General features: G+C 49.2%; 1 protein-coding gene across 4 annotated transcripts; it reads left to right on the top strand.

Moving 5' to 3' along the window:
• The first annotated feature begins 772 nt into the window (after positions 1–772).
• On the top strand, positions 773–25,872 carry LOC138754827 (zinc finger SWIM domain-containing protein 1-like). Of its 4 annotated transcripts, none has more exons than XM_069919710.1 (8): positions 773–826; positions 6,313–6,406; positions 7,979–8,261; positions 12,138–12,312; positions 13,690–13,930; positions 16,316–16,751; positions 17,988–18,880; positions 25,155–25,872. In XM_069919710.1, the coding sequence occupies exons 3-8, from the start codon at positions 8,005–8,007 to the stop codon at positions 25,223–25,225; spliced, it is 2,073 nt and encodes a 690-aa protein (XP_069775811.1). In that variant the 5' UTR covers positions 773–826; positions 6,313–6,406; positions 7,979–8,004; the 3' UTR covers positions 25,226–25,872. The 4 variants fall into 4 exon arrangements, with proteins under 4 accessions (XP_069775811.1, XP_069775812.1, XP_069775810.1 ...); XM_069919711.1 differs by lacking the exon at positions 773–826 and adding an exon at positions 948–5,768; XM_069919709.1 differs by lacking the exon at positions 773–826 and having other exon boundaries at positions 948–6,406.

Raw genomic sequence — 25,872 nt, 5'->3', positions numbered from 1 at the left:
GTCCCCCTTTATCTACAGATGGACCATTAATCTCCAAGTGAGTGAAAAATGGACTGCCTAATTGCTGAGTGTGTTTTTTTTCTGTCCATATTAATTGCACTTTTTAAAAATCTCTCTCTCCCTGTCTCTCAGCCCTCTCTGCTGCCTTCCCTGTTCCCCTCTCTCACACTTTCCCCTCCTTTCACTCTGCGTTCATCCAACTCCCTCATCTCTCTCTCTCTCCACTGCTCCAGTTTGAGACGGGTTCCAAAATGAACCAAAGACGGATCATGACTGATTCCTATGTGTGGTGACTAAACCCCAACATCTTATGAAACAGGTACCACATTGAATGGCCCTTTACTTGGACAGGAGGAGATGGCAGAAGCTCCTGACAGACGGAGCCGGATTCGAACTCCACCTTTCAAGTTTCTCGCAAAAAGCACTCACCAAAAAATAGTTTTGAAGTAATAATGAATGCGCCACCTCCAAACTTTCATCCAGTGCAAAATATCGAACCCCCATCCTTGGATCAGTTGCACATTTTAATTCCCTGCGCAAAATATTAACGGCTCAGTTCCAATCGCTTTTCGCCTTTCCTCGCTGAGCAAAGTTTGCCGTCCTCCCTGCCCCTTTACGGGTCTTTTTCAAGCTGATTTAATTTAGTGACCAGGTCAGGGAGAGTGATTCGGTGCCGCTGCAGCGGGAGCAATGGCAGCAGAGCAATCCCACAATGCTCGGGGCCAGAGAATGCGCCCGATCCGACCCATCTGCCGGGCCGGGCTCAGTGCGCATGTGCGTGTGCCGGCGGATGTGGAGCCGACGGAGCCGCCGCTGGGAAGCCGAGGTCGTGGCGTTTCCCGGTGTTCGGACGCGGGGGGCTGGAGGGAGAGGGAGGGGATGGGAGGGGGAGGCGGGAGATTTGAGAAGTGCCGAATGGTGGGTGTCCCGCAGTTTAGAGCGCCGCTCCCCACCCCCAACCTCCCACCCGGCAGCCGGCAATACAGGCCCGGGCCCGGGCCCGGAACGAAGCGCCGGAGCCGCAGTTCCGCGCCCCCGGCCGAACCTTTCGCGCCGGTTCCCCTCCCAGACCTCCAGCCTCAGGCCTGCAAAGGCCCTCAGTCTCCGAGGAGGTCTCCCCCCTACCCCACCGCTGACCCAAATTATCATCCCGCTGAGCAAACCTTCATTGGGAAACGTCTCCCACTGTACTACTTACTGTTCCCCAACTCACCCCTCCCCATGTCCCCCTTCCTCTGGGAAAGGTGGTCCCTCACAAGAGAACTATCACCAACTCACCCCTCCCCATGTCCCCCTTCCTCTGGGAAAGGTGGTCCCTCACTATAGAACTGTCCCCAAATCACCCCTCCCCATGTCCCCCTTCATCTAGGAAACGTGGTCCTTCACTATAGTACTGTTCCCAACTCGCCCATCCCCATGTCCCCCGTCCTCTGGGAAAGGTGGTCCCTCACTATAGAACTGTCCCCAACTCACCCCTCCCCATGTCCCCGTCCTCTGGGAAAGGTGGTTCCTCACTATAGAACTGTCCCCAACTCACCCCTCCCCATGTCCCCCTTCCTCTGGGAAAGGTGGTCCCTCACTATAGAACTGTCCCCAACTCACCCCTCCCCATGTCCCCCATCCTCTAGGAAACATGGTCCTTCACTATAGTACTGTTCCCAACTCGCCCCTCCCCATGTCCCCTTTCCTCTGGGAAAGGTGGTCCCTCACTATAGAACTGTCCCCAACTCACCCCTCCCCATGTCCCCCTTCCTCTGGGAAAGGTGGTCCCTCACTATAGAACTGTCCCCAACTCACCCCTCCCCATGTCCCCCTTCCTCTAGGAAACGTGGTCCTTCACTATAGAACTGTCCCCAACTCACCCCTCCCCATGTCCCCCTTCCTCTAGGAAACGTGGTCCTTCACTATAGAACTGTCCCCAACTCACCCCTACCCATGTCCCCCTTCCTCTAGGAAACGTTGTCCTTCACTATAGAACTGTCCCCAACTCACCCCTCCCCATGTCCCCCTTCCTCTGGGAAAGGTGGTCCCTCACTATAGAACTATCACCAACTCACCCCTCCCCATGTCCCCGTCCTCTGGGAAAGGTGGTTCCTCACTATAGAACTGTCCCCAACTCACCCCAACTCACCCCTCCCCATGTCCCCCTTCCTCTGGGAAAGGTGGTCCCTCACTATAGAACTATCACCAACTCACCCCTCCCCATGTCCCCGTCCTCTGGGAAAGGTGGTTCCTCACTATAGAACTGTCCCCAACTCACCCCTCCCCATGTCCCCCTTCCTCTGGGAAAGGTGGTCCCTCACTATAGAACTGTCCCCAACTCACCCCTCCCCATGTCCCCCATCCTCTAGGAAACGTGGTCCTTCACTATAGTACTGTTCCCAACTCGCCCCTCCCCATGTCCCCTTTCCTCTGGGAAAGGTGGTCCCTCACTATAGAACTGTCCCCAACTCACCCCTCCCCATGTCCCCCTTCCTCTGGGAAAGGTGGTCCCTCACTATAGAACTGTCCCCAACTCACCCCTCCCCATGTCCCCCTTCCTCTAGGAAACGTGGTCCTTCACTATAGAACTGTCCCCAACTCACCCCTCCCCATGTCCCCCTTCCTCTAGGAAACGTGGTCCTTCACTATAGAACTGTCCCCAACTCACCCCTACCCATGTCCCCCTTCCTCTAGGAAACGTTGTCCTTCACTATAGAACTGTCCCCAACTCACCCCTCCCCATGTCCCCCTTCCTCTGGGAAAGGTGGTCCCCCACTATAGAACTGTCACCAACTCACCCTTCCCCATGTACCCCTTCCTCTGGGAAAGGTGGTCCTCCACTATAGAACTGTCCCCAACTCACCCCTTTCCATGTCCCCCTTTCTCTAGGAAACGTGGTCCTTCACTATAGTACTGTTCCCAACTTGCCCCTCCCCATGTCACCTTCCTCTGGGAAAGGTGGTCCCCCACTATAGAACTGTCCCCAACTCACCCCTCCCCATGTCCCCCTTCTCGGAAACGTGGTCCTTCACTATTGTACTGTTCCCAACTTGCTCCTCCCCATGTCCCCTTCCTCTGGGAAACGTGGTCCTTCACTATACTACTGTCCCCAACTCACCCCTCCCCATGTCCCCCTTCCTCTGGGAAAGGTGGTCCCCCACTATAGTACTGTCCCCAACTCACTCCTCCACATGTCCCCCTTCCTCTGGGAAAGGTGGTCCCCCACTATAGTACTGTCCCCAACTCATCCCTCCCCACATCCCCCTTTCTCTGGGAAACGTGATTCCCCACTATAGTACCTCCCCCAACTTACCCCTCCCCATGTCCCCTTTCCTCTGGGAAACGTGGTCCCCCCCACTATAGTACTTCCCCAACTCACTCTTCCTCTTGTTCCTCTTCCTCTCGGAAAGTGGTCCCCCCACTATGGTGGTCCCCCCACTATGGTATTCCCCCAACTCACCCTCCCCAAGTCCCCCTTCCTCTGGGAACGTGGTCCCTCGCTAGAGTACTGTCCCCAAATCACCCCTTCCCACGACCCGCTTCCTCTGGGAAACATGGCTCCCCACTATAATACTTCCCCCAACTCACTCCTCCCCATGTACCCCTTTCTCCATGAAATGTGCACCTCCCCTACTGTCCTCAACTCAGACCTACCCATGTCTCCCTTCCAACGTTCACAAAGACATACAGCACAATAACAGGCCATTTCAGTTCATGAGTCTGTGCTGCCCAATTAACCTACACCCCTGGTGTATTTCAAACAGTGGGAGAAAACTGGAGTCCCTGGGGGAAATCCATGTAGCCCCTTACAGACAGCGCGGCCGTTGGGCCCTGGTCTCAACTGCTGGCACTGTAAAGGTGTTGCGCTAACCGTTATACCAACTGTACCGCCTCTAGAATGATACTAGGGATTGAATCATGGTCTGATCAGGGATAGTCAGCATGGCTTTGTCAAACGCAGATCATGGTTCACAAGCCTGATAGAGTTCTTTGAGGAGGTGACCTTTCATAGTGATACGTGTCGTTCGGTGGATGGGGGCTATATGGATTTTAGTAAGACAAGGTTCTAAATGATAGGCTTATTCAGAAAATTAGAAGGCATGGGATCTTGGCAATTTTCCCTCAAAATTTTTTTAGTTGTCAGTGTGCGCAAAAATCGTACGCTGCACAAATTTTTTTTTCCTGTGACCAAAGCAAGTGTGCACTGAATGCTTGGGCAAATATAAACTTGAAATTGTTTCAAGATCATTTTGGCCCAGCTTCTCTCTCATGGCTAATCAAACTGTATTGACATGTTTTAATATAATACAAGTGTGATTGCATTCTACAAAATAATGTATTTGGTTAAGATTTAATTCTATCCTTTGAACTACTTTGATCGGTTTGTTGCTCTCCTCCCCATTTGTGCGCACATTAAGTTCGGTTGCACAACTTGTGCACGCGCACATGGGCTCAGGTTAGAGGGAGCAGTGAACCCAGGGAAGCTTGGCCATGTGGATTCAGAATTGGCTTGCCTGTAGAAAGCAGAGGGTTTTGGTGGAGGGAGTACATTGAAATTGGAGGGTTGTGTCGAATGAAGTCCCTCAAGGATAAGTTCTGGGACCTCTGCTTTTTGTGATTTTTATCAACGACTTGGATGACAGGACATGGTTTTAAGCTGAAAGGGGAAAGGTTTAGAGGGAACATTAGGGGAACGTTCTTCACTCAGAGAGTGGTGGGAGTGTGGAATGAGCTGCCATCTGATCTGGTGAATGTGGGCCCGATCTTGAGTTTTAAGAATAAATTGGATTGGGAGAGGTCTGGAGGGTTATGGAATGGGAGCAGGTCAATGGGATGAGTGGATATAATGGTCAGCACAGACTAGAAGGATCGAATGGCCTGTTTTCTGTGCTGTAGCATTCTATGGTTTGTTCCCCTTTCCTCTGGGGAAATGTGCTTCCACTCCACTGCCCCAAACTCAGTCCTTCCCATCTCCTTTCCTATACGAAATGTTTGCATCCCCTCTACTGCCCCTAACTCAGCCCATCCCATCTCCTTTCCCCAAGGAAACGTCCACCTCCACAACTCAATCCTCACCAGGTTGTTCTCCTTCAGAAATTGCCACCTTACCCCAAGTGTCGTCCACTCAGCCCTTCACATTCTCCTTCCTCTAGAAAATGTGACCTCCCCTCCACTGCCATCAACTCAATCCTTCTCATGTCCCCTAGGTGGTCTCCCCTCCACTGCTGTCAATTCAACCCTTGCCATGTCCCTCTTCCAGTAATCGTGGCCTCCCCACTTCTGCCATCAATTCCATCAAAATTCCTTTTATTGTCACATAATAATGCATTAAAAAATGTAACATACATGATATATCAAACCTTTTGCCTCCCGTAAAGAATCACCATTAGTATTACTCAGCACCCCTCACAGTACAAGAGACAGAGAAGCAAAGCAGAGTCCCTTCAGAGACACCAAGTGTCCGTGGATTCGTCTCCAGCGTTCCCGCAGCCTCTGTAGCCACTCAGACTTCTGCTCGATTCATCGGCATCCTGAGCTCCAGATCCAAACCTCCGATGTGATCCTGCTCCTCCCCCTGCCCCACCATATTGTTTGGGTGCCTGCCTCCATTGTGCTCGTACCTTGATGAAGGGTTCAGGCCTGAAGCACTGGTTATGTATCTTTTTTTGCTATCTGGTGCAGGCTGTGTGACCTGCTGAGTTTCTCCGGCATTGTGTTTCTACAGTCCCTGTGGAGGCCTGTTCCTGCCTCCGCCTGCAGGGAGAGAAGACGGAAGCATCAATCAGGTTGGACAGCTGCCTTGGAGAGAGAAACCTTTCAGTTGAAGGACTCTCTCTCTTTCCAGACTTGACTTTGGCTATATCAAAGTCCATTGTAAGAGTGCACACTCAACCTCACAAGCCTGAGATTCTGTTTCCTGTGGGTCAGGCAGAATTTCTAATTACCGGTAACTGCAAATTGTACTGAAGAAGAAAGAAATGTAAACCAACTGCAAATATAGAAACACAAATATTCAGTTAAAAAATAATGAGCAAAGTCCTTGAGTCTCTGAATGAGTTGGTTGTCTTGGAGTCTGTAGGTGGAGGGGTAGCACCTGAACCTTCAGGTGTGAGTCCTGTGATACCTGCTTCTTGACAGCAAGAACAGAGCGTGTCCTGGGTGATGCGGATCCTTGGGTTTCTCCCTCATTTTGTTTCTCCAGTCCCTGGGGAGCCTGATTCTGTCTGACAGCAAAGTGTTTGCAGGCATATTTCATGCATAGTGTATGGAAATTAAATGATTTTTATAATCTCGACTTTTGACTGGTAACGACTCTCTTAATTACCCTAGGTGTTGCTAGCTCCTGAGACATCCTCGTGAATGCCTGATCAGGACGGATTCAACTGCAAAGTAGATATCTGCTCATCGCTGATGCTGTCGTAAGGTAACCTGAATTCTAGTATTTCCTGAGTAGCTTGAAAGAAAGTAGGAATGTCGAAAATCCCAGATGAAAAGCACAAATTTCAGGAAACGGTCAGTATGTGAGACAGGATCATGAGATGAACGGACTCTCTCATTCTGAATGAGCCAAGTTCAGTTTTATTGTCAGAGCCCATTCCTGTACATGGCATCACATACAACCCTGAGATTCTTTTTCCCGCACCCAGGCAGAATTTCTACTTATCAGCAGTGTAAAAATAAATTGCACAATATACGTAAACAAAAGAGAGGCAGGTAAAGAAGAAGGAAATGCAGACAAACTGTGCAATGTACAAAATACATATTCAATAATAAATAACGTGTAAAGTACGAGTCCTTGTCTGAGTCCCTGATTGAGCGTGTTGTTGAGGAATCTGAAGGTGGAGGGGGAGCAGCTGTTCCTGAACCTGCTGGGGTGAGTCTTGTGGCACCTACACCTCTTTCCTGATGGCAGCAGCGAGAACATAATTCTCTGAACGTGGCATCACAGGTGGATAGGGTTGTAAAGAGAGCTTTTGGCATATTGGCCTTCAGAAATCTAGGAGTTGGGATGTTATGGAAAAGTTGTGTAAGACCTTGGTGAGGCCAAATTTTGGAATATTGTGTGCAGTTTTGGTCATCTAATTACAGGAAAAAGAGCAGAGAAGATTTACTAGGATGTAGGCTCGACTTCTGGAACTGAGTACAGGGAAATGTTAAACAGGTTAGGACTTTATTCTCTGGATTTGATTGAGGTATTTCAAATTATGAGGGGGATTGGCATAGTAAATGTAGGTAGGCTTTTTACCACTGATTTTGGTGCAATACAAGTCAGGGGGCATGGGTTAAGGATGTATGGGGAAAAGTTTAGGGGGAACATGAGAGGAAACTTCACACAGAGAGTGGTGGGAGTATGGAATGAGCTGCCAGCTGAGGTGATGAATGCGGGTTCAATTTTAACATTTGGAGTTTGGATGGGAGAAATACAGAGGGCTATGGACTGGGTGTAGCACAGTGGGACCAGACAAAAAAAAAATGGATGGGCACAGACTAGAAGGGTTGAAGGGACCTGTTTTTCTGTGCTGTAATGTTCTATGGTGCTAACAGAGAGTGTGATGGGTGGTGTGGATCATTGATGATTGTTGCTGCTCTCTGATGGCAGCGTTCCCTGCAGTTGTTCTCAATGGTGGGTAGGGTTTTGCCGGTGTGATAAGTAGAGATGTGAGGAGGAAAATCTAATTTCTGGCACTTCCAGCAGTCAGCAAGGATCAGGATGAGGTAGGGTGAGATGGCGGAGGGGTATGGAGATTCATTGGGATTGAGAGTCCAGAAGATGTTTAATTGTTCAACGTGCTGAGATTCCCGTTAGTAAGGTGCTGCATCCCCTACCTGTCAACCGCCACATTCCCCACCTGCAATGGGCCGACTCCCAGCCTACAATGGGCTGACTCTCGACATGCAACGCCGCAGCCCCCCAGTATGCACTGACGCTTGTATTTGAGCTGCTTGCATTGTCCCGTTCTCCCTTGACCCATTGCTCTCTATGGTTTGTTCACAGCTCCCCCTCTCCCAGAGCCAGTGGCCATGTCTCAGGTGACAGGCTTTCGAGTGGGCGCTGAGTTCTCTAGCTACAGCGAGCTACACCGGGAGTACCGGCGCTACCAGAAAGATTGTGCCGTGCAGATGTGGACCAGGCACTCGCGCACCATTGAGGCGCAGAGGCGGAGAGCCCCGAAACGGCCTATGAACGACGCGCTAAAGTTTGCTGAGATCGACTATGCCTGCATTCATGGCGGCAAGTTGTTCAAAACCAAGGGTTCTGGCAAACGACCAAACCAGAAGTGAGGAAACATTTGCAGTGGGTAAAATTGTACTAGAGCATAAGAAACAGGAGCAGGAGTCACCCATCCGCCTGTTGAATGATCAATGATCCGGCCGGGAACTCCGCTCCACCTTGTTCCCCATCACCCTCAATGCCCTGACTATGAAAAAATCTGTTCAACTCTGCCTTAAGTATACTTAATGAACCAGCCTCTCCTTCCTTGGGTAGAGAATTTCAGAGATTCACGACTCTTTGGGAAAAGCAGTTCCTCCTCCTCTCCGTCTAAATCTATTCCTCTAAACCTTGAGGCTATATCCCCTAGTTCTAGTCTCCCCACCAATGGAAGCAACTTACCTACCTATAAGATCCCCTCTCATTCTTCTAAATTCCAGCGAGTACCCTCCGAGATGACTCAATCTCTCCTCACAGACTCACCCCCTCATGTTCGGAGTCAACCTGGAGAACCTCCTCTGCTTCGCCTCCAAAGCCAGTCTAGTCTTCCTCAAATGAGGAGACCAGAACTGCGCACTGTTCTCCAGGTGTGTGGCTTCACCTGTACAGTTTCAGCTGAATCTCCCTGCTCTTAAATTCAGTTTTTACAGTGGCGAAGGACAACATCCCATTCGTCTTCTTGATTGCCTGTGGCATCTGCAAGCTGACCTTTTACTCCTGTTTCCTCGCACGTTCCAAAGATGCGCGGTTTCCGTTCCACACTCCCACCACTTTCTGAATGAAGAACCTCCCCCTAATGTTCCCCCTAAACCTTTCCCCTTCAGCTTAAGACTATGACCTCTCGTATTTATCTCCCCCAATTTAAATGGAAAAAGCCAACTCACGTCCACTGTGTCTGTACCTCTTACAATGTTGTAAACATCTATCAAATCTCCCCTCATTCATCTTCGCTCCCAGGAATAAAGTCCTAACCTGTTTAAATATTCCCAGTAACTCAACTCCTGAAGACCTGGCAGCATTCTAGTAAATCTTCTGTAGTAAGTCAACCAGAACTGCACATAATATTCCAAATTTGGTCTCACCAATGTCTTAAACAATTATAACATAACATCCCAACTCCTATATTCAACACTTTGATTTATAAAGGCTAAGATGCCAAAATCTTTCTTTATAGCCCTGTCCACCTGCAACACCACCTTCAAAAAATTATGTATCTGTATTCCCAGATCCCTTTGTTACTTTGCTCTCCTCAGGGCCCAATCATTTACGGTCTCTGTCCAACCTTGGTTTGTCCTTCCAAAATGCATCGCCTTACACTTGTCTGCATTAAACTCCATCTGCCACTTTCTGGCCCATTTTTCCAGTTGAAAATCTTCCTCGCTGTCAGCAACGCCTCCTATCTTTGTGTCATCAGCAAACGTCCTGATCCAATTTACCACATTATCATCCAGATCATTTATGTAGACAACAAACAACAATGGTCCCAACACCGATCCCTGGGGCACAACACTAGTCACAGGCATCCAGTCTGAGAAGCAACCATCTGCTACCACTCCCACACACCCCATTTCAAATCCAGTTTACAACCTCTCCTTGGATATCTAGTGTCTTAACCTGAACTAACCGCCCCTGTGGGACCTTGTCAAAGGCTTTACTAGTCCATGTAGATAACATCCACAGCCTTTCCTTCATTTACCTTCTTGGTAATCATCTTGAAAACTTCTACAAGATTTGTTAAACGACCTACCACACACAAGGCCATGCTGACTGATTATGGCTGTCCAAATGGATTAATTAGTTACACGGGTGTATCTGGGCAGCACAGGCTCATGGGGCAGAAGGGCCTATGACTCTGTCTGTATCTCTAAATTGAAAAAAGAATTAAATTAAAAGATGTTTGAGGTGGTCATGAAATGGGCAAATGGCATTTAATTTAGAGAAGTATGTGGTGATGTATTTGGAGAGGGAAAGGAATGAAGGGCAAGTTAGAGAGTAGAGGAAGGGGGGACTTTGAAAGGGATACACTGGGACAGGTCATTTAGGAAGAACTAGGGTATAAGTGACCAGGGAATAGAAGGCAGGAGGATGGAGGTCTTGCTGGGACTGTATAAAACATGCAGCGAGATACTGTGTACAGTTCTGGCAACAACACCATGGGAAAGAGGGAGGGAGAGAAGGAGGCAGAGGGAAAAAGGGATGTGTTACTGTGATTTTGGAAATGGTTAGAGGGAAGACAGACTGGACAGAGATTTGTACCAGGATGCTGCCTGGATTGGAGAACATGTCTTGAGAGGAAAGGTTGAGTGAGCTCTTTAATCAACACTCCCAGAGAGATGTAGAGTGAGTGGGCATGGGTCTGGCAGATGTGGTCAGTAGAGGAAAGGGAGACCCCAGTGATCATCTCAGCCATTTTGATGACCCTCTGATTTGACTTCCGTTCTGATGTTTTGCAGCTACTGTCCCACACAGTGATGCAGCCAGACAGGACACCCTCAGTTGTACTCCTGTAAAATGTGGTCATGATGAGGGCCTTGCCCTCCTCAACCTCCTTAGGAAGTGTAGACGCTGCTTTATCAAGACTAAGATGAAAAAGGTAAAATTAGATGTATGACGGGGGAAGAGGGGCCCAGAGATCATCGTCAAGTCAAGGTATTGCCATCTGATTCTACAAGTACAACCTGATGAAGCAGCGTTCTCCAGGCCTCGGCGCCAAACATGCAGACATACAACCAGACATAACACACATATACAGGACAAGTATTCATATATACAAATAAATACATAGATATAGTTTGTAAGTATGCGAGTCTCAGATGGTTAATGTGAGCAGTTCCTCTGGTTGTTCAGCTTTCTCGCTGCCCGTGTGAAGAAGCTCTTTCTCAGCCTCGAGGTGCTGGCTCTGATACTCTTGTATCTCTTTCCCGACGGGAGCATCTGGGAGGTGGAAGGGGTCCGCAATGATTTTATGTGCCTTCTTCAATCTACGATTGGAGTAGATATCATCAATCAAGGGTGGGGATGAGGGAGACTCCAGGCATCCTCTTTGCCACTCTTATGGTCCTGTATATAGACCTCCGATCCATTTCTCTGCAGCAACCGTACCACACTGTGATGCATTCGGCCAGGATACTCTTGTAGAACGTCGACATGATGGTGGCTGGTAGCCTTGCCAGCTTCAGTCTTCTCAGGAAGTGCGGTCACGGGGCGCCTTCCTGACAAGTGAGGAGATGTGTGCGCAACGCCGAGGAACTTGGTGCACTCTATTCTCTCCACTACCGAGTTATTGATGTGTAGTGGAGGATGGTCGTTCCTGGTCCGACCTGGTCTTATACAGGACACAAGGTGTGAGGGATGGAGAAACAGGTAGAGGGAGAAATAATTGGCAGGGAGGAGGGAATGTTAAAGAGCGAGGAAAGAATTGAGTGCAGGTAAAGAAGGGAATGGAAACAATGGAATCGGATGAGATTGCGGGTTACCTCGTTAGAAAACTCAATATTCACGCTGTTAGTCACAGGCACTGTGATGTTCAAGTTGCTAGTTCAAATTTTCCAGAAGGAATATGATCTGTCGATCCTCAAGTTCCTGACAATTTTTTTAAATGTAAAAAAAATTTATTTACCACACAGTAGAAGACTATTCTGGCCATTTAAACTTGTGCTGCCCAATTACACCCAAATTAACCTGTTTTGAAGGGAGGAGGGAAACCGGAGCCTCCAGGGAAAACCCATGCAGACGCGGGGAGAACGTACAAACAGCACCTGATTCGAAACTGAGTTTCCGGTGCTGTTACAGTGTCGTGCTAACCCTGCCGCCCCAGGCTATGCAAGAGGAATAGAAGTGTCTCTGTGAAAGGAATAGTTGGGGGAGCTGAAATGGTTTGGCAAAGCAGTCACCCAATCTTTCTCCTGTTGCCTTAAGTTCTGCTGCCCATTGTTTGTTTAAGGACCAACAAGATGAAGTGCCCCTGCGTTATTAAAGTCCGCCTCTCTGCAAACGGAAACAAGTTTGTAGTTAAAGAGATGAATGAATCACATAACCACACCACGAAGCAGGTAAAAGCAGGGAACAGATCCATGCCAGGTGGAAACTTCAAACCTGCTGTTGCTTCCAAGTGCCAGGTCAGTCTCTCATCGTGTGTGTCTTCTCACCTTTCTTTTGCAGTGAGCGTCAATTCTATTCCGTACCCACAAAATTCTACTCCCAGCACCTGGAGTGTTGAAGGTGTCCAAGCTCTTGTTTTGAAACTGCAGTGGGCGGGCAGTCAGGGCTGAAAATGGTGGGGGGAGGTGGGGGTGGGGGGGGTGGTTGACTTTTACAGGGGTTATACACAAACACTAGATTTTTGGGTCAAAAAGGTTTGGGGGGGATGGGGTTGACTATTACAAGGTACTGATGATTTCACGGAGAAATACAGTCATTTCAATTACAATTTCGTAAACGCAAGATTTTTAAAAAGGTACAAAAATAGACCAAAGGTGAGGTTGCGCCTATAGATTCATTGTCTGTTCAGAAATCTGATGGCGGAGGGGAAGAAGCTGTTTTTGGATGTTTGTCTTCAGACTCCTATACCTCCTTCCTAGTGGTGTCAGTGAGAAGAAGGCATGACCTGGGTGGTGAGGGTCCTTGAGGATAAAGGTTGTTTTCTTGAGACTCCGCCTCTTAAAGATGTCATTAATAGAGTGAAGACTGATTCCCACAATGGTGCTGGCCAAGTTTGTAGCTTGTCCCTGTCCTATGCATTGGCACATCCACACCAGTGAGAATACTCTCCACGGAACAGCAGTAGAAATTTCCAAGAGTTTTTGGTGACAAACCCAGCGAAGTTTTGCCACTGGTGAGCCTTCTTCATGATTGCAGGCCATGTAACATCCAGGGGAAGTAACAGGTAACCAACGTTTCTAGGTTGGGCCCTTCTGTCTGTTTTATTCTTCCTGATGAAGGGCCCAGGCCTGAAACATTAGTTATCTTTAACTTCCGCTGGATGCTGCGTGATCTGCTGAGTTTCTCCAGAATGTTTGTGTGTTGCACTCGATCCAAAACCATGAATTTTTCCATCCAAGCCCGCTAGTTTTAGAGCCCCCTTCCCCTGGGAATAATTTCAAGATAATGGTATCAGGCCCTTCTGACCCACGGGCCCACGCTGCCCAAATATACCTATGATTAACTTACTAACCCTGCACGTCTTTGGAATGTGGGAGAAAACCAGAGGACCCTGAGCAAACCCACGCAGACAGGGGGAGAATGTAGAAACTCCTTACAGACAGTGCCGAATTCGAACGCTGTAATTGCATTGAGCTAAGCTCTGCACTAATTGTGCCTCCCTATCTATGCCTGTCATTTATATAAACCATGAAGGTCCCATGAGGAGCTGGAGAAGGTAAATATTCACTGTCTAATTCTTGTGGTAGGGAATAAGAGCTGCATTTTAATTTTGATACATTGGTTGATATAAAGTTGTTGGTGAAATGTCAAAGGACCTTCTTTCTCCCCCACAGGCAGCACAGACGAAGATACCACGACAAAGGCGCTCTGTCAAAGTGCTGTGTGGGGACGTTGCTTCAGATGCCTTGAAGCAGAGTAATGGAGGGTGTGTGAAGGAGGAGTTGCAGAAGGTTACTGTCAAAGTTCCCATCCAGGAGGATGTCCAGAACCAGGAGGACGCAGACAAATGTGGCGACGTCAAGGTCGAGAAGACTGACCTGGAGATGATGGTCCCCACATTGGCCGCTGTCAAGGGTAGGTGTGTGGCTTCTTTCTCCTTGAGGGTCAATGATTTGGCTTCGGACCCTGTCCCCTCCTTCTCCTATCCCTAGATGGTGTGGACCAGTCTTTCTCACTCGCGGGGCTGAATGGGTTACCCCTCCCCCTTTCTGGTTTGGATCACTTTTTCCCCACACTGGGATAATATAACATTCTAGATCAAGATAATTTTCATCCACTCCAGGAGGAGCATGCTTCTGTTTCATTAGACCACTCCTCCACCCACCCCGGAGATCATGTTCTAGTCTTATTGGATCACTCTTCCCCCGTCTTCATGTAGTGTGCTGGTCTCACTTTAGATCACTATTTCCCAACTTTTAGATCACGTTCTGGTCTCACATTGGATCACGCTTCCCCCACCTTCACATAGTGCCCCTATCAATGCTTAGTTTGGAGGCGCCATCTCTCAAGACAAGAATAAACTCCAGAGGGTTGTTAACTTGGTCTATAACATCACAGGGACCAGACTTCACTCCATCAAGGACATCTCATGAGACGGGTCTTAAAAAAGCAGCCTCTATCTTTGCCTACCATGTAGAGTGCTAGTCTCTCTTTATCTCATTCTTTACCCCCCACTTTTAGATAGTGTTCTGGTCTCACATTGGATCACTATTACCCCACCTTCATGAAGTGTGCTGATTTCTCTTCAGATCACTCTTCCCCCACTTTTAGATAGTGTTCTGTTCTCATGTTGGATCACTCTTTGCACACCTTCATGTAGTGTGCTAGTCTTGCTTTAACTCATTCTGTTCCCCCCCCCCCCCCCCCACTTTTAGATAGTGTTCTCATCTCACATTGGATCACTCTTCCCCCACTCTGAGATAGTGTACTGCCTTGTCACTGGAACACTCCCTCCCCCCACTATAGGAATTTACCCTGCCTGGCCATAAGATTGCTGCCTCCAATGCTGCAGGGATTGTGTGCCACCTGTTCCCAGATAACATTCTCCTCTGACCCTGCACCCGTCATCACACCCCCCCCTCACCACCATCCATTTTCCCTCCCCATGGCAGGAAGAGCACACCTTTTACCACTGCCTCCCCTCACCTGCAAGAATGAGCCATTCAAGGTTCAGATTTATTGTCAGAGTAAATACAGTACATCAGGTTTTTTCAGATTTATTTTCAGTTCATACATGACATCACATACACCCCTGAGATTCTTTTTAATGCGGATATGGCAGAAGTACCACTTACTGGTAAACAAACTGTACGATACAGAGAAAAAAAATCAAAGTGCAAAAGAGCCCTTAAATGATTGTTGTTGTTGAGGAGTCTGATGTTGGAGGGGTATCATTTCATGACATCACATACAACCCTGAGATTCCTTTCTCCAGTCATCACATCACTACCCCATCACTTTGACACTGGATCAATTCCACCACTGTCTCCCTACCAATGCCCACCATCCCAGAGACAGCGGCAGCCACTGGCAACGGATCACTTCCCCCACCAACCACCCAGAGCATGCAATCGGTCACCGCACCCCTCACCCCTCGATCACTCCATTGCCTGACCTCCTTGGCACCCCTACCCCACCCCCATTGCCATGGCCCTGTCTGGTGTTGTCCACGTGTCACCAGTCTGGGTACAGACCCTACTGATCTTTCGACTGTAACTCAAGTGCAGTGGTTTCATGTCTTTGCAGCTTTACTCTGAGTCTTATCCTGACTCCCTGTTTTGGGGCAGGGCAGAGGGAGTTTTACTGTCTCGACCCTGGGCGCATGTGACAGGCAGCACAGGGGGAGGTACACTCAGTGCGTAACCTGTGCTGGCTGTGTCCTAGACAGGTAGTAGGGGCAAACCCATTTTGCCTCTAGCCTAGGAATGTGTGACAGGCAATGCAGAGGGATCTCTACTCTGATTTGACCTATGTTATGTCTAATCTGGGAGAGTGTGACAGTGTCGAGGGAGCTTCACTCTGTATCTAACCCATGCTGTCCCTGCCCTGGGAGTGTGTGATGGGACGGTGTAGAGGGAGCCACACTATGTATCTACCCCCGCCCCCCCCACCTTTGTCACTGCCCTGGGACTTGGTGATGGATGCAGGCAGAGCCACACCTTGTTTCTAATCCGTATCGTCCCTGCCCTGAGAGAGTGGCGCTGTCAAGAGAGCCACACTCTGTAACCAACCCATACCATTCCTTCCCTGGGCTGTGGGTGACGAGACAGAACCGAGAGACCAGCCTGTTGCGTCTCCTCTCCAGAAAAGGGAGGGGGTGAGGGAACGCACTATCTTTCCCGTGCTAATCTTCTGGGTTCCCTGGATGCTGTGCGATTCCCTCTGAGACCGAAGGGGTCTCCTGCTGCTTGAGGAAGTGGCACAGGAGAGTCTTGACTTTGTTCCCATGTTTGTTTGCAGACGGCACAGTAGTGGTGGTGGTCAGCAAGGCCAACGTGCTGCAGGCCATCTACTACCAGGACTGCGGCATGAAGCAGGCCTTCGAGAGTTTCCCCGAGGTGTTGCTGCTGGACGCTGCCTGCAGTTGGGAGGACTTGCAGCTGCCCAGCTACCTGCTGCTGGCGATCAATGGCAACGGGGAGAGCGAGCTGGTGTGCCTGTGGTTCCTGCAGAAGCTGGAGCGTGAGACCTTCCGCCAGCTGCTGCGCATCTTTGCACGGAAGAACCCAGCCTCCGAGCGAACACGGGTGGTGGTGAGCAGCAATGAGGCATGTGGCGGGGAGCTGGTGTCTGATGCCTTGCCCGGTGCCAAGCTTCTCAGCTGCCTCGCCCACACCCTGCTCACCTTCCAAAGGGACGTGACCACCGAAAAACTACAAGTCAGTGACAGGCAACGGTCAGTTCAGCCACTGCTCTTGTCCTGGGTCTGGGAGGGGGGCTGGAGATGGGTGGGGCTTATGGGCGGAGAAGGAACAGGGGGTGGGAGGATTGGGGTAAGGGGAGCAGGTGTATGGGGGAAGGGGGTTCAGGGGATGGAGGATTGGGGTGAGGGGACAGGAAGGAGGGTCATGGAGAGGAGATATGGAGGAGTGGGATGGGAGGGAGCTGAGGAGGAGATGGTGTTTGGGGAGGGTACAGGGTATGGGGAAGCAGGATGAGGGGGTGTGAGGACGGGGTGAAGGGATGTGGTTATGGGTGGAGGGAGGAATGGGGAGGTGTGGGTGGTGGTGTGTGGGGACGGAGATAGGAGGGAGGGGGTCGTGGGTGGGAGAGGGTGGGATAGAGGAGAGAGTACAGGGTGGGTGGGGAAAATGGGGGTGGGATAGTGTGGGGAGATTTTGGTGGGTGGGGATATATGGGCAGAGATGAGGGAGAGGGAATAGTGAGTGATGATATGGAGAGGAGATGTGTTTGGAAGGGTGACAGTGGGATGGGAGGGGATTGGGATGGATGGGGGTTTTAGGGGTGGGTGGGTGGAGGAGGTGGCGGTGTGGGGAGTGGGTGAGGAACACATAATCTACTCTCCCCATTGAAGACCCCTTTTCCACCCCTCACATGTCACCTCCTCCCACCCACTGGAAACTCTCTCCCCCCATCCTCTCCTCCGCCCCACTGAAGATCCCTTTATGCCCCACTGAAGACCACGCCTCACTGAAGACCCCTTCATGCCCCACTGAAGACACCACTAGACCTCCTCTTCACCCAGCCACTGAAGACCCCTCCATCTACCTACTAATGACCTCTTCACCCCCACCCACCACTGGATTCTTTCAACTCCCACCCACTGGTCTCCTTCACCCCACACTGAAAACCTTCACCCCCCTCCCCCGCACAACTCCCCACAGAAGACCAACACTCACTGAAGATCACTCCTGCACTGAAGACACCTTAACTCCTCCCCTCGCTGAAGAACCCCTCTCCGCCCCCTCGCTGAAGACCCCCTCTCCGCCCCCTCGCTGAAGACCCCCTCGCTGAAGATCCCTTTGTCGTTACATTTCACTGAACCCCCACTCATCACCACTGAAAACCTTTTCTCCCACGTTAAGCCTTGTTTCTCCGCTCAGACATCTTGTTCTGGCCCCGTTTGTCCGTGTCCTTGTTCCGAGCCCTGTTTCCTCTTTCCCCTCCATAGGGACCAGATCCTACAGACCCTCCACAGCATGTGCTATGCGAGCTCAGCTGAGGAGTATGACCTTCTGTACCGCCAGCTGCTGGACACCAAGGTGCAGGGAGCTGTCGATTACTTCAACACGACCTGGCACGGCTCCCGTCACCAGTGGGTGGAGGGCCTGAAGCACGAGAACGAGAGCTACCTGACCAGTACTGTCCACCGGGTTCAGGCCCTGAGTCGGAGGCTGAGGGATGGGATCGGCGAATTCTCTGACTCCACCTCCTTCACCCGGGGTCTCCTGAAAGCCCTCGACTCTCTGCGGGCCGAGCGCGACGACCTGCTCCGGAAGGTGCCACCCGACGATCTGGAACCTGACCCCGTCTCCGCAGCCTACCGCCGGCTGCTCACTCACTTTGCCTTCTGCCAGGTGCAGAGGGAGCTGGAGGCGGCAGAGGGAGTGTGCCTCCTCGGCCAGGAGGCCGAGAGAGCGTGGCCTGTCGCCAGGAGGCGGGCGATCGTCACAGGCCTGGCCGACTGCCAGTGTGCCTTCCGCACCTCCATGAAGCTGCCATGCCGCCACATCTTGGCCTTCCGCCGGCTGAAGGGGTCCGACCTTTTCCAGCCCTCGCTCTGCGCCGGCCGCTGGACCCAGTTGTACCTCCTCCTCCACCGCCCGGCCCCCTCGAGCAGTTGCCTGCCCGCCGCTGGCTCCCTTCAGCAGCCCGCTGCGTCGCCCAAGCAACAGGTGAGGCAGCAGCAGGAACGATACCGACAAGCCTACAAGGTGGCTCACCGACTCTCCTCTCTCGCTGCCCGGTGCCCGGATGAGGAGTTTGACAGGTGCTTGACGGTCATGACAGCGGTCACCAACATCTGGGCCAGAGGTGGCCAGGTAGAAGTCACCGAAACTAATGGTTGGTAGACATACAACCTCAGAGAATCAGTCAAAATATAAATTAGTAATGGGAGAGGGAGGAGGGCAGACATGGCAGAACTAAAGCAGTGAGCAAGGAGATTTATTATAATTACAAGGGACAAAGAAAGGGTTGATGGTCTTTGTCATAGGATGCTGGAGTCTTACTTGAGTGGGTTTAGGGGAGTACAGAAAATGAGGTATGAGGGGTGTTTTTCTCCCTCACAGGGTCGTGGGTATGAGGAACAAGTTGCCAGAAAAAATGACCAGAAGCATTTGGGAAAATATTTAGAGGGGGATCATAAAATAGACTGAGGACCTGCTAATTTAGATATTCAGCTCTGTAACAGTCCCTTTGGCCTGCACAAACCAAACACACCCCATTTAACCGTCTGAGCCCCATGCATCTTTGGAGGCTGGGAAGACACCAGAGCACCCTGGGGAAACCCATGCGGTTCATGGGGCAGATCTTACCACCACCTTACAGGCAGCCCCAATTTTGAACCCTGCGTCGCTGGCCTCTGCTATAGCGTTGGGCTGTTGTGGGTGGTCGGCGCAGGTAGGCATCAAGGGTCAGCATGGAGCAGTCGGGCCAAGGGGCTACCTCTGTGCTGCACTATCTTCTGGTAGTGGGAGGGTTGACTCCAGGGCCCAATAGGTTGATCACAGTGTGAAGGGCTATTTAAGTGAGCTTGGCTTGTGTAGGTGATGTTAAAGTAGAATGTTATAACCCTGAGGCTATCAATGAAACTTAATCACCAGGCTCAATGTGACTGGATCACTTGGACTTGTAGATAATTGGCATAATGGAGAATAGAACACACAATTAAAATGTAGGAGAATTTGACATTTTCCATTTCTCAATCCTAATGTAATATTAGAAAAGCCTGCAGATGCTGTGATTGTAGTAAAAACTCAGAAATGCTGGAGGAACTCAGCAGGCCTCGCAGCATCCACAGGAGGTAATTATATAACCGACGTTTCGGTATGAGTAAAAATCAGGCAGGCGTCTGAATTACAGTAAAAGGCTGAGTAGGGCAGGGGAATAGTAGAAATCAACAATAGTAGAAATCAAAAGGAACGCAGGAGAGGGGAAAGGTGAGGATTGACTGGGGGTAGGGTTGTTTGGAGACTGCAGAAGCAGAGCTGGGGGAAAGGGAAAAGGAAAAAAGAGGGGGAGAGAGCAAGAGGAAAGGAGGCATTGAGAAAGAAGGGCGGTGGGGCTAACAGAAACCGGAGAGGTCGACGTTCATGCCATCCAGTTGTAGGGTGCCCTGATGAAAGATGAGGTGTCCTTACCATTTGCATGTGGTCTCAGTCTGGCAGTGCATGAGGCCAAGGAGAGACATCATATTATAGATACTATTAACCATTGTTGCTTCATAGTAACCACTAAATCTGGGATGACCCATTCCCATGATTTAACAGCACAATTTGCGAAGAGTTTATGAGAAGAATTTTCACATGAACAGGGCGGAAAAGTGTTTGATTCCTTGTGTGTTGGATACGTGCATGCTCAGTCAGGTTTATGAAGATGATTTGGGTTGTTAAGGATGCCGTCAACCTGGAGAGGGTGCAGAGAACATTGATTGAGAAACTAATGGGACTAAAGCCAGACAAATCACTTGGTCCTGATGATATGCATCCAAGGGTTCTGAAGGAAATGGCAGAAGTTATAGTTGATGCATTGGTGGTCGTATACCAAAATTCCTTGGATTCTGGGCAGGTCCCAGCAGACTGGAAGACAGCAAATGTCATGGCACTTTTTAAGAAGGGATGTAGGCAGAAGACTGAAAATTATCGGCCAATTAGCATGACGTATGTAGTTGGAAAAATGCTTGAAGCCGTCATTAAAGATGAAATAGTGAAACTTTTGGAACGTAAGGGTTCAATCAGGCAGACGCAGCATGGTTTTAGAAAGGGAAGATCTTGTTTGACAAACTTGTTAGGATTCTTTGAGGATATAATGGGTGCGGTGGATAGAGGGGAACAGGTTGATGTTGTATATTTGGATTTCCAGAAAGCGTTTGATAAGGTGCCGCACAAGAGACTTATCAGTAAGTTACAGCAAAGTGGAGTCCGGGGAAGTATATTGGCCTGGATTGAAAATTGGTTGTCTGACAGGAGGCAGAGAGTTGGGATAAATGGGAGTTTTTCAAGTTGGCAGTGAGTGGTAAGTGGGGTGCCGCAGGGGTCGGTGTTAGGCCCACAACTGTTCATCATTTACATTGATGACTTGGAGGAGGGGACAAAATGTGGTGTAGCCAAATTTACGGATGACACCAAATTGAGTGGAAGAGCAAATTGTAATGAGGATGTGGAGAGTCTGCAGAGAGGATATAGTTAAGCTGGATGAGTGGGCAAAGGTCTGGCAGATGGAGTACAATGTTAGTAAGTGTGAGGTTATCCACTTTGGCAAGAAAAATAAAAGAGCTGAATATTATTTAAAGGGTGAAAAACTACAGCATGCTGTTGTGCAGAGGGACTTGGGAGGGCTTGTGCATGAATCGCCAAAAGTTAGGTTGCAGGTGCAGCAGGTTATTAAGAAGGCAAATGGAATGTTGGCCTTCATCGCTAGAGGAATTGAATTCAGGAGTAGGGAGGTAATGTTGCAACTGTATAAGGTACTGGTGAGACCGCACCTGGAGTACTGTGTCCAGTTCTGGTCTCCATATTTGAGGAAGGATATACTAGCTTTGGAGACGGTCCAGAGGAGGTTTACTAGGTTGATCCCTGGGATGAAGGGGTTGACTTATGATGAAAGATTAAATCATCTAGGATTGTATTCGCTCGAGTTCAGGAGAATGAGAGGAGATCTTATAGAAACATATAGAATTATGAAGGGTATGGATAGGATAGATGTAGGAAGGCTTTTTGAGTTGGCTGGGGAAACTAAAACGAGAGGACACAGTCTCAAGATTCGGGGGAGTAGATTTAGGACAGAGATGAGGAAAAATAGTTTTTTCCAGAGAGTAGTGAATGTTTGGAATTCTCTAACCAGGGAAGTGGTTGAGGCTGCCTCATTAAACATATTTAAAATTCGGTTAGATAAATTTTTACATGATAGAGGAATTAGGGGATATGGGGAGAAGGCAGGTAGGTGGAGTTAGGTCATAAATTAGATCAGCCATGATCGTATTGAATGGCGGAGCAGGCTCGATGGGCCATTTTTTGCCTACTTCTGTTCCTACTTCCTAATTTCCTATGTTGCTGCAACTCGAGAAGGTGGGGTGGGGGCGGGATGTGGGCCTGAGCTACAGGGAGAGGTTGGGCAGGCGAGATTATTCCTTGGAGTGCAGGAGGATGAGGGACGATCTCATAGAGGAGCACAAAATGAGAGAACTAGATCAGGTGAACACAGAGCGTCTTTTTCCTAGAGTAGGGGAATCAGGTTTAAGGTGACGGGGGGAGAGATTTAACGGGAACCTGAGGGGTAATTTTTTTTTACACAGAGGGTAATGGGTGTATGGAGGAGGTGGTTGAGGAAGATACTGTTGCTATATTTAAGAACAAAGTGGACAGATAGATGGATAGGATGGGTTTGGAGGGCCATGGGGCCAAGTGCAGGCAGGTGGGACTACTGTGGGTGGGGCATTTTGGGTCAGTATGGGCATGTTGGGCTGAAGGGCCTGGCCCTAAGAACATCGTAGGTTTTGTGAAAGATACTGGCATGTTGAGCATGCATTAAGGAGCGACTCAGTGGGTCAGGCAGCATTTTGGGTTGGGACCTTTTATTCGGACAAGTAGAAAATGGTGATTTTGTTTGTCAAGGTGGGGGAGGATGGTGAGGAGGTGATATTGGGGGTGGAGGTGGGGGAAGAAGTTGGGGTGAGGTTAAGAGGTGATAAAGGTATTGACAGAAGGTGGGAGAAGTGGAAGCACATATAGAGAGAGACAGAGAGATGTCGAGGTGTCTCCGACATCTCCTGAGGAGGGATGCAAAGACAACTGTGAAGTTACTTCCTCTGGTGGGACTTTACGCAAAGTGGCATGAACCTACCATTAAAACCTACCCTACAACATTTAAATTTTTTCCACCTTAGACCCATAACCCTCCATTTTTCTTGCATCCATGTGCCAAACTCAGAGTCTTTTGAATGTCTCAACTGTATCCGGCCTCCAACACCTTCCCCCCCCCCCCTGCAATGCTTTCCAGTCACCCACCATTCTGTGTATAAAAGTAAACTTACCTCTAACATCTTTCCTCCACTCACCTTAAACAGAGGAACTCTGGTATTTGCTATTATTGTCCCTGAGAAACTGTGCTGGCTGTCCAGTCCCTCATAATCCTATACACCTCTATACCCCGTCGCTGTAGAGAAAAGCCCGAGCTCTGTCAACCTTGGGTCATGTGTCATGTTCTCCAATCTGGGCAACATCCTGGAAAATCTCCTTCACGTTCTCTCCAAAGCATCTACATCCTTCCTGTAATGACCAGAACTGAATGCAATTCACCAGTATAACACCACAACTCCTCTATCAGGTGTTAGGTCTCAATTTTACACCACAACTCCCATAGTCAGAAGTACTTGTCTGTTCTCTGACAGATTATTGAGAGTCTTTTCTAATGCCTTAGACCACACATGTCAAACTCTGGCCCGCGGGCCAAATTTGGCCCGCGATATAATTATATTTGGCCCGCAAGATCATTTCAAAAATGTATTAGAGGTGGTCCGCTGGCCGCCGCGCCAGTATAGCGCATGCACAGTAATACAACAAATCCCAGAATGCATTGGCATCAGCCTGCTAATCGCCCCCACCTCCTCTGTTTACGTTGCAGGGTCTCACCGTGGACTCTGGTTTTGGGGCCTGGCCGGTGTTAGGGGAAGCCAAGGCCACTTCCCAGCGCCCGGAACCGGAGGCCTCGGGCCTGACCTCGCCAGGACCGTTGCCCACTCCCCCTCCCTGCCGCAGGCCGACCCGCGACTCACGGTGACGGGGCCGCTGATCCGCCGAGATGTCGCCCTGCAGCGAGAGCTGATGCCCCCGCACTGTCGTTGTCCAACCCAATCGCCTGCAAACCCCCGCCCTCCTGCACACAGGCCTGAGTAAGGATTATGATCTTTAATCTCAGGATAAAACGATCTTCCAATAGTTTCATGTCACAGTGATAAATATATTCCTGGTTAAAAATGATCCTGCACCTGGATACAAGCTCATTAGGCATAAAACTTGAAAAGTGTGTAAATCAAAGGATATCTGTACCAATGGAAAAAGGGCATAGCAAATAACCTTGCTAGAGTTCATGCCCACAATCAGTCACCCATTTGATTGTTTCAGGAATCATGTTATTCTCTCATATTTTCAATAGCCCTCAGATTTTACTATTCGACAGCACACTAGCAACATTTGACAAATCCTCTATAGAGAAATATTATTTATTGAATATTTTATTTCTCATTTGTTAATGCTTCTGGAAAGAGTTTATCCAAAACTATTATCAAACATTTATTTTAATAAGAAAAAGTTTAACATTACATATGTTGAAAGAAGAGAAAACATGCAGATGTTGTTGAAAATTTTCAATAAATATTTAGTTCGGCCCTCGACTTAGTCCAAGTTTTTAATTTTGGCCCTCCGTGAATTTGAGTTTGACACCCCTGCCTTAGACCAACCATTCACAAAGGGGGACCTATGACCCCTCCTGAGGGCCACCGGACATTCAAGGTAAAGTCTTGTTTTCTTTTCACTTCCCGTTACACAAATTTGTTAATGGTTATTTTTTTGAGTCATCTGTACGAGAGAAGTACAGAAGAAACCACTGCGAAGGGGCCCATAAACTTTAAGCAGAGTCCTATGTGTGTGCCTTAGACCAGAAGTCATTGGAGCAGACTGAAGCCATTCAGCTCATCGAGTCCTCCCCACCATTCCATTTTGATTGCTTTACTCTCTTTTTCAACCCCACTCTCCTGCCTTCTCTCCGAAACCTTTGATTCCCTTACTGATCAGGAAGATGTCTACTTCTGCCTTAAATATCCCCAATTGACAGACTCCACAGATTTCTGCGGTGGAGAATTCCAGATTCACCACCCTCTTGGTGAAGAAATCCCCTTCATTTCTGCTCTAAAGGGACCTTTTTGTATTCTGAGCATGTGCCCTCTGGTCCCAGACTCCCCCACCACAGGAAACATCCTCTCACACATCCACTTTATCCAGGCCTTTCAGTATTCAATAAGTTTCAGTGAGATCCCTCCCTTATTGTCCCTCTCAGTTTATATTGCTTTGCTCCCCCACCCCTCCAATGCCACTCAGTTTTGCCTTTTTAACCCTTTCAGTGACTTGTGCCAGAGAGCTGAAACCTGAGCTTCACCCGCCGAGACAAGCTGAAGATGCGTGCAAGAACTGATTCCTGATCTGACCGACTGACAGAGAGACAACTGGTACGTCATGATCTGATGACCCCAGGACTCAGGATGCCTCCCCCTCACATGCCTGAGCGAGTGTGCAAGCTCGTTTCCAGTTGCACTTCAAGCATCGGATCTCCACTGATGGAGAACAATCAGGTGGCCTTTGATTAAAGTGAATTGCATGGGGACTGTGGAGTTTCGACATTTTGACTTGGAAATGATCTTTCATGGTGGAGAAATTCTGGCATTCCATGGGGGTACTGTCAGTCCAGCAGGAATTTTTTGAATCATGAACGAGCTCCTTCCTCCCACTCTCAAGCCAGCAAGAAAAATCTGAGCACCGCTCTTAAACTCCTGGAACACTGACTTAGATGACCAACCCTGCAGGTTGGAGCTAGATCCCAGGACTTTCCTGGTCAGTCTTGATTCCTGACGACATCCTGTCTTCCCTCGCCAGGAACATGAGAGTCTGAAACATGTGGGAAACGATTGGAAAGTGGTGGAAATACAAAGCCATGATGAAAGGAAAGAGGTTGTGGTGTTTAACCTGGGCTTTAAACATACATTAACTTCTGGTGGATTTTTTTTACATAGGGATTCTAAAGTTGTTCAATAAAAAAAATGAGGCCAGTTTGGCTGAGATGGA

Source organism: Narcine bancroftii, chromosome 2 (assembly GCF_036971445.1).
Source record: "Narcine bancroftii isolate sNarBan1 chromosome 2, sNarBan1.hap1, whole genome shotgun sequence".
Lineage (NCBI taxonomy): Eukaryota > Metazoa > Chordata > Chondrichthyes > Torpediniformes > Narcinidae > Narcine > Narcine bancroftii.
This window is presented reverse-complemented; position numbering and strand designations above follow the sequence as displayed.

Excerpts from the sequence above, each read along its gene's own strand:
- LOC138754827 (XM_069919710.1), top strand. The coding sequence starts at position 8,005 with ATGTCTCAGGTGACAGGCTTTCGAGTGGGCGCTGAGTTCTCTAGCTAC. Across the intron at positions 12,313-13,689 it reads CTGTTGCTTCCAAGTGCCAG|GCAGCACAGACGAAGATACC; the intron begins GTCAGTCTCTCA and ends TCTCCCCCACAG. Across the intron at positions 13,931-16,315 it reads CACATTGGCCGCTGTCAAGG|ACGGCACAGTAGTGGTGGTG; the intron begins GTAGGTGTGTGG and ends GTTTGTTTGCAG.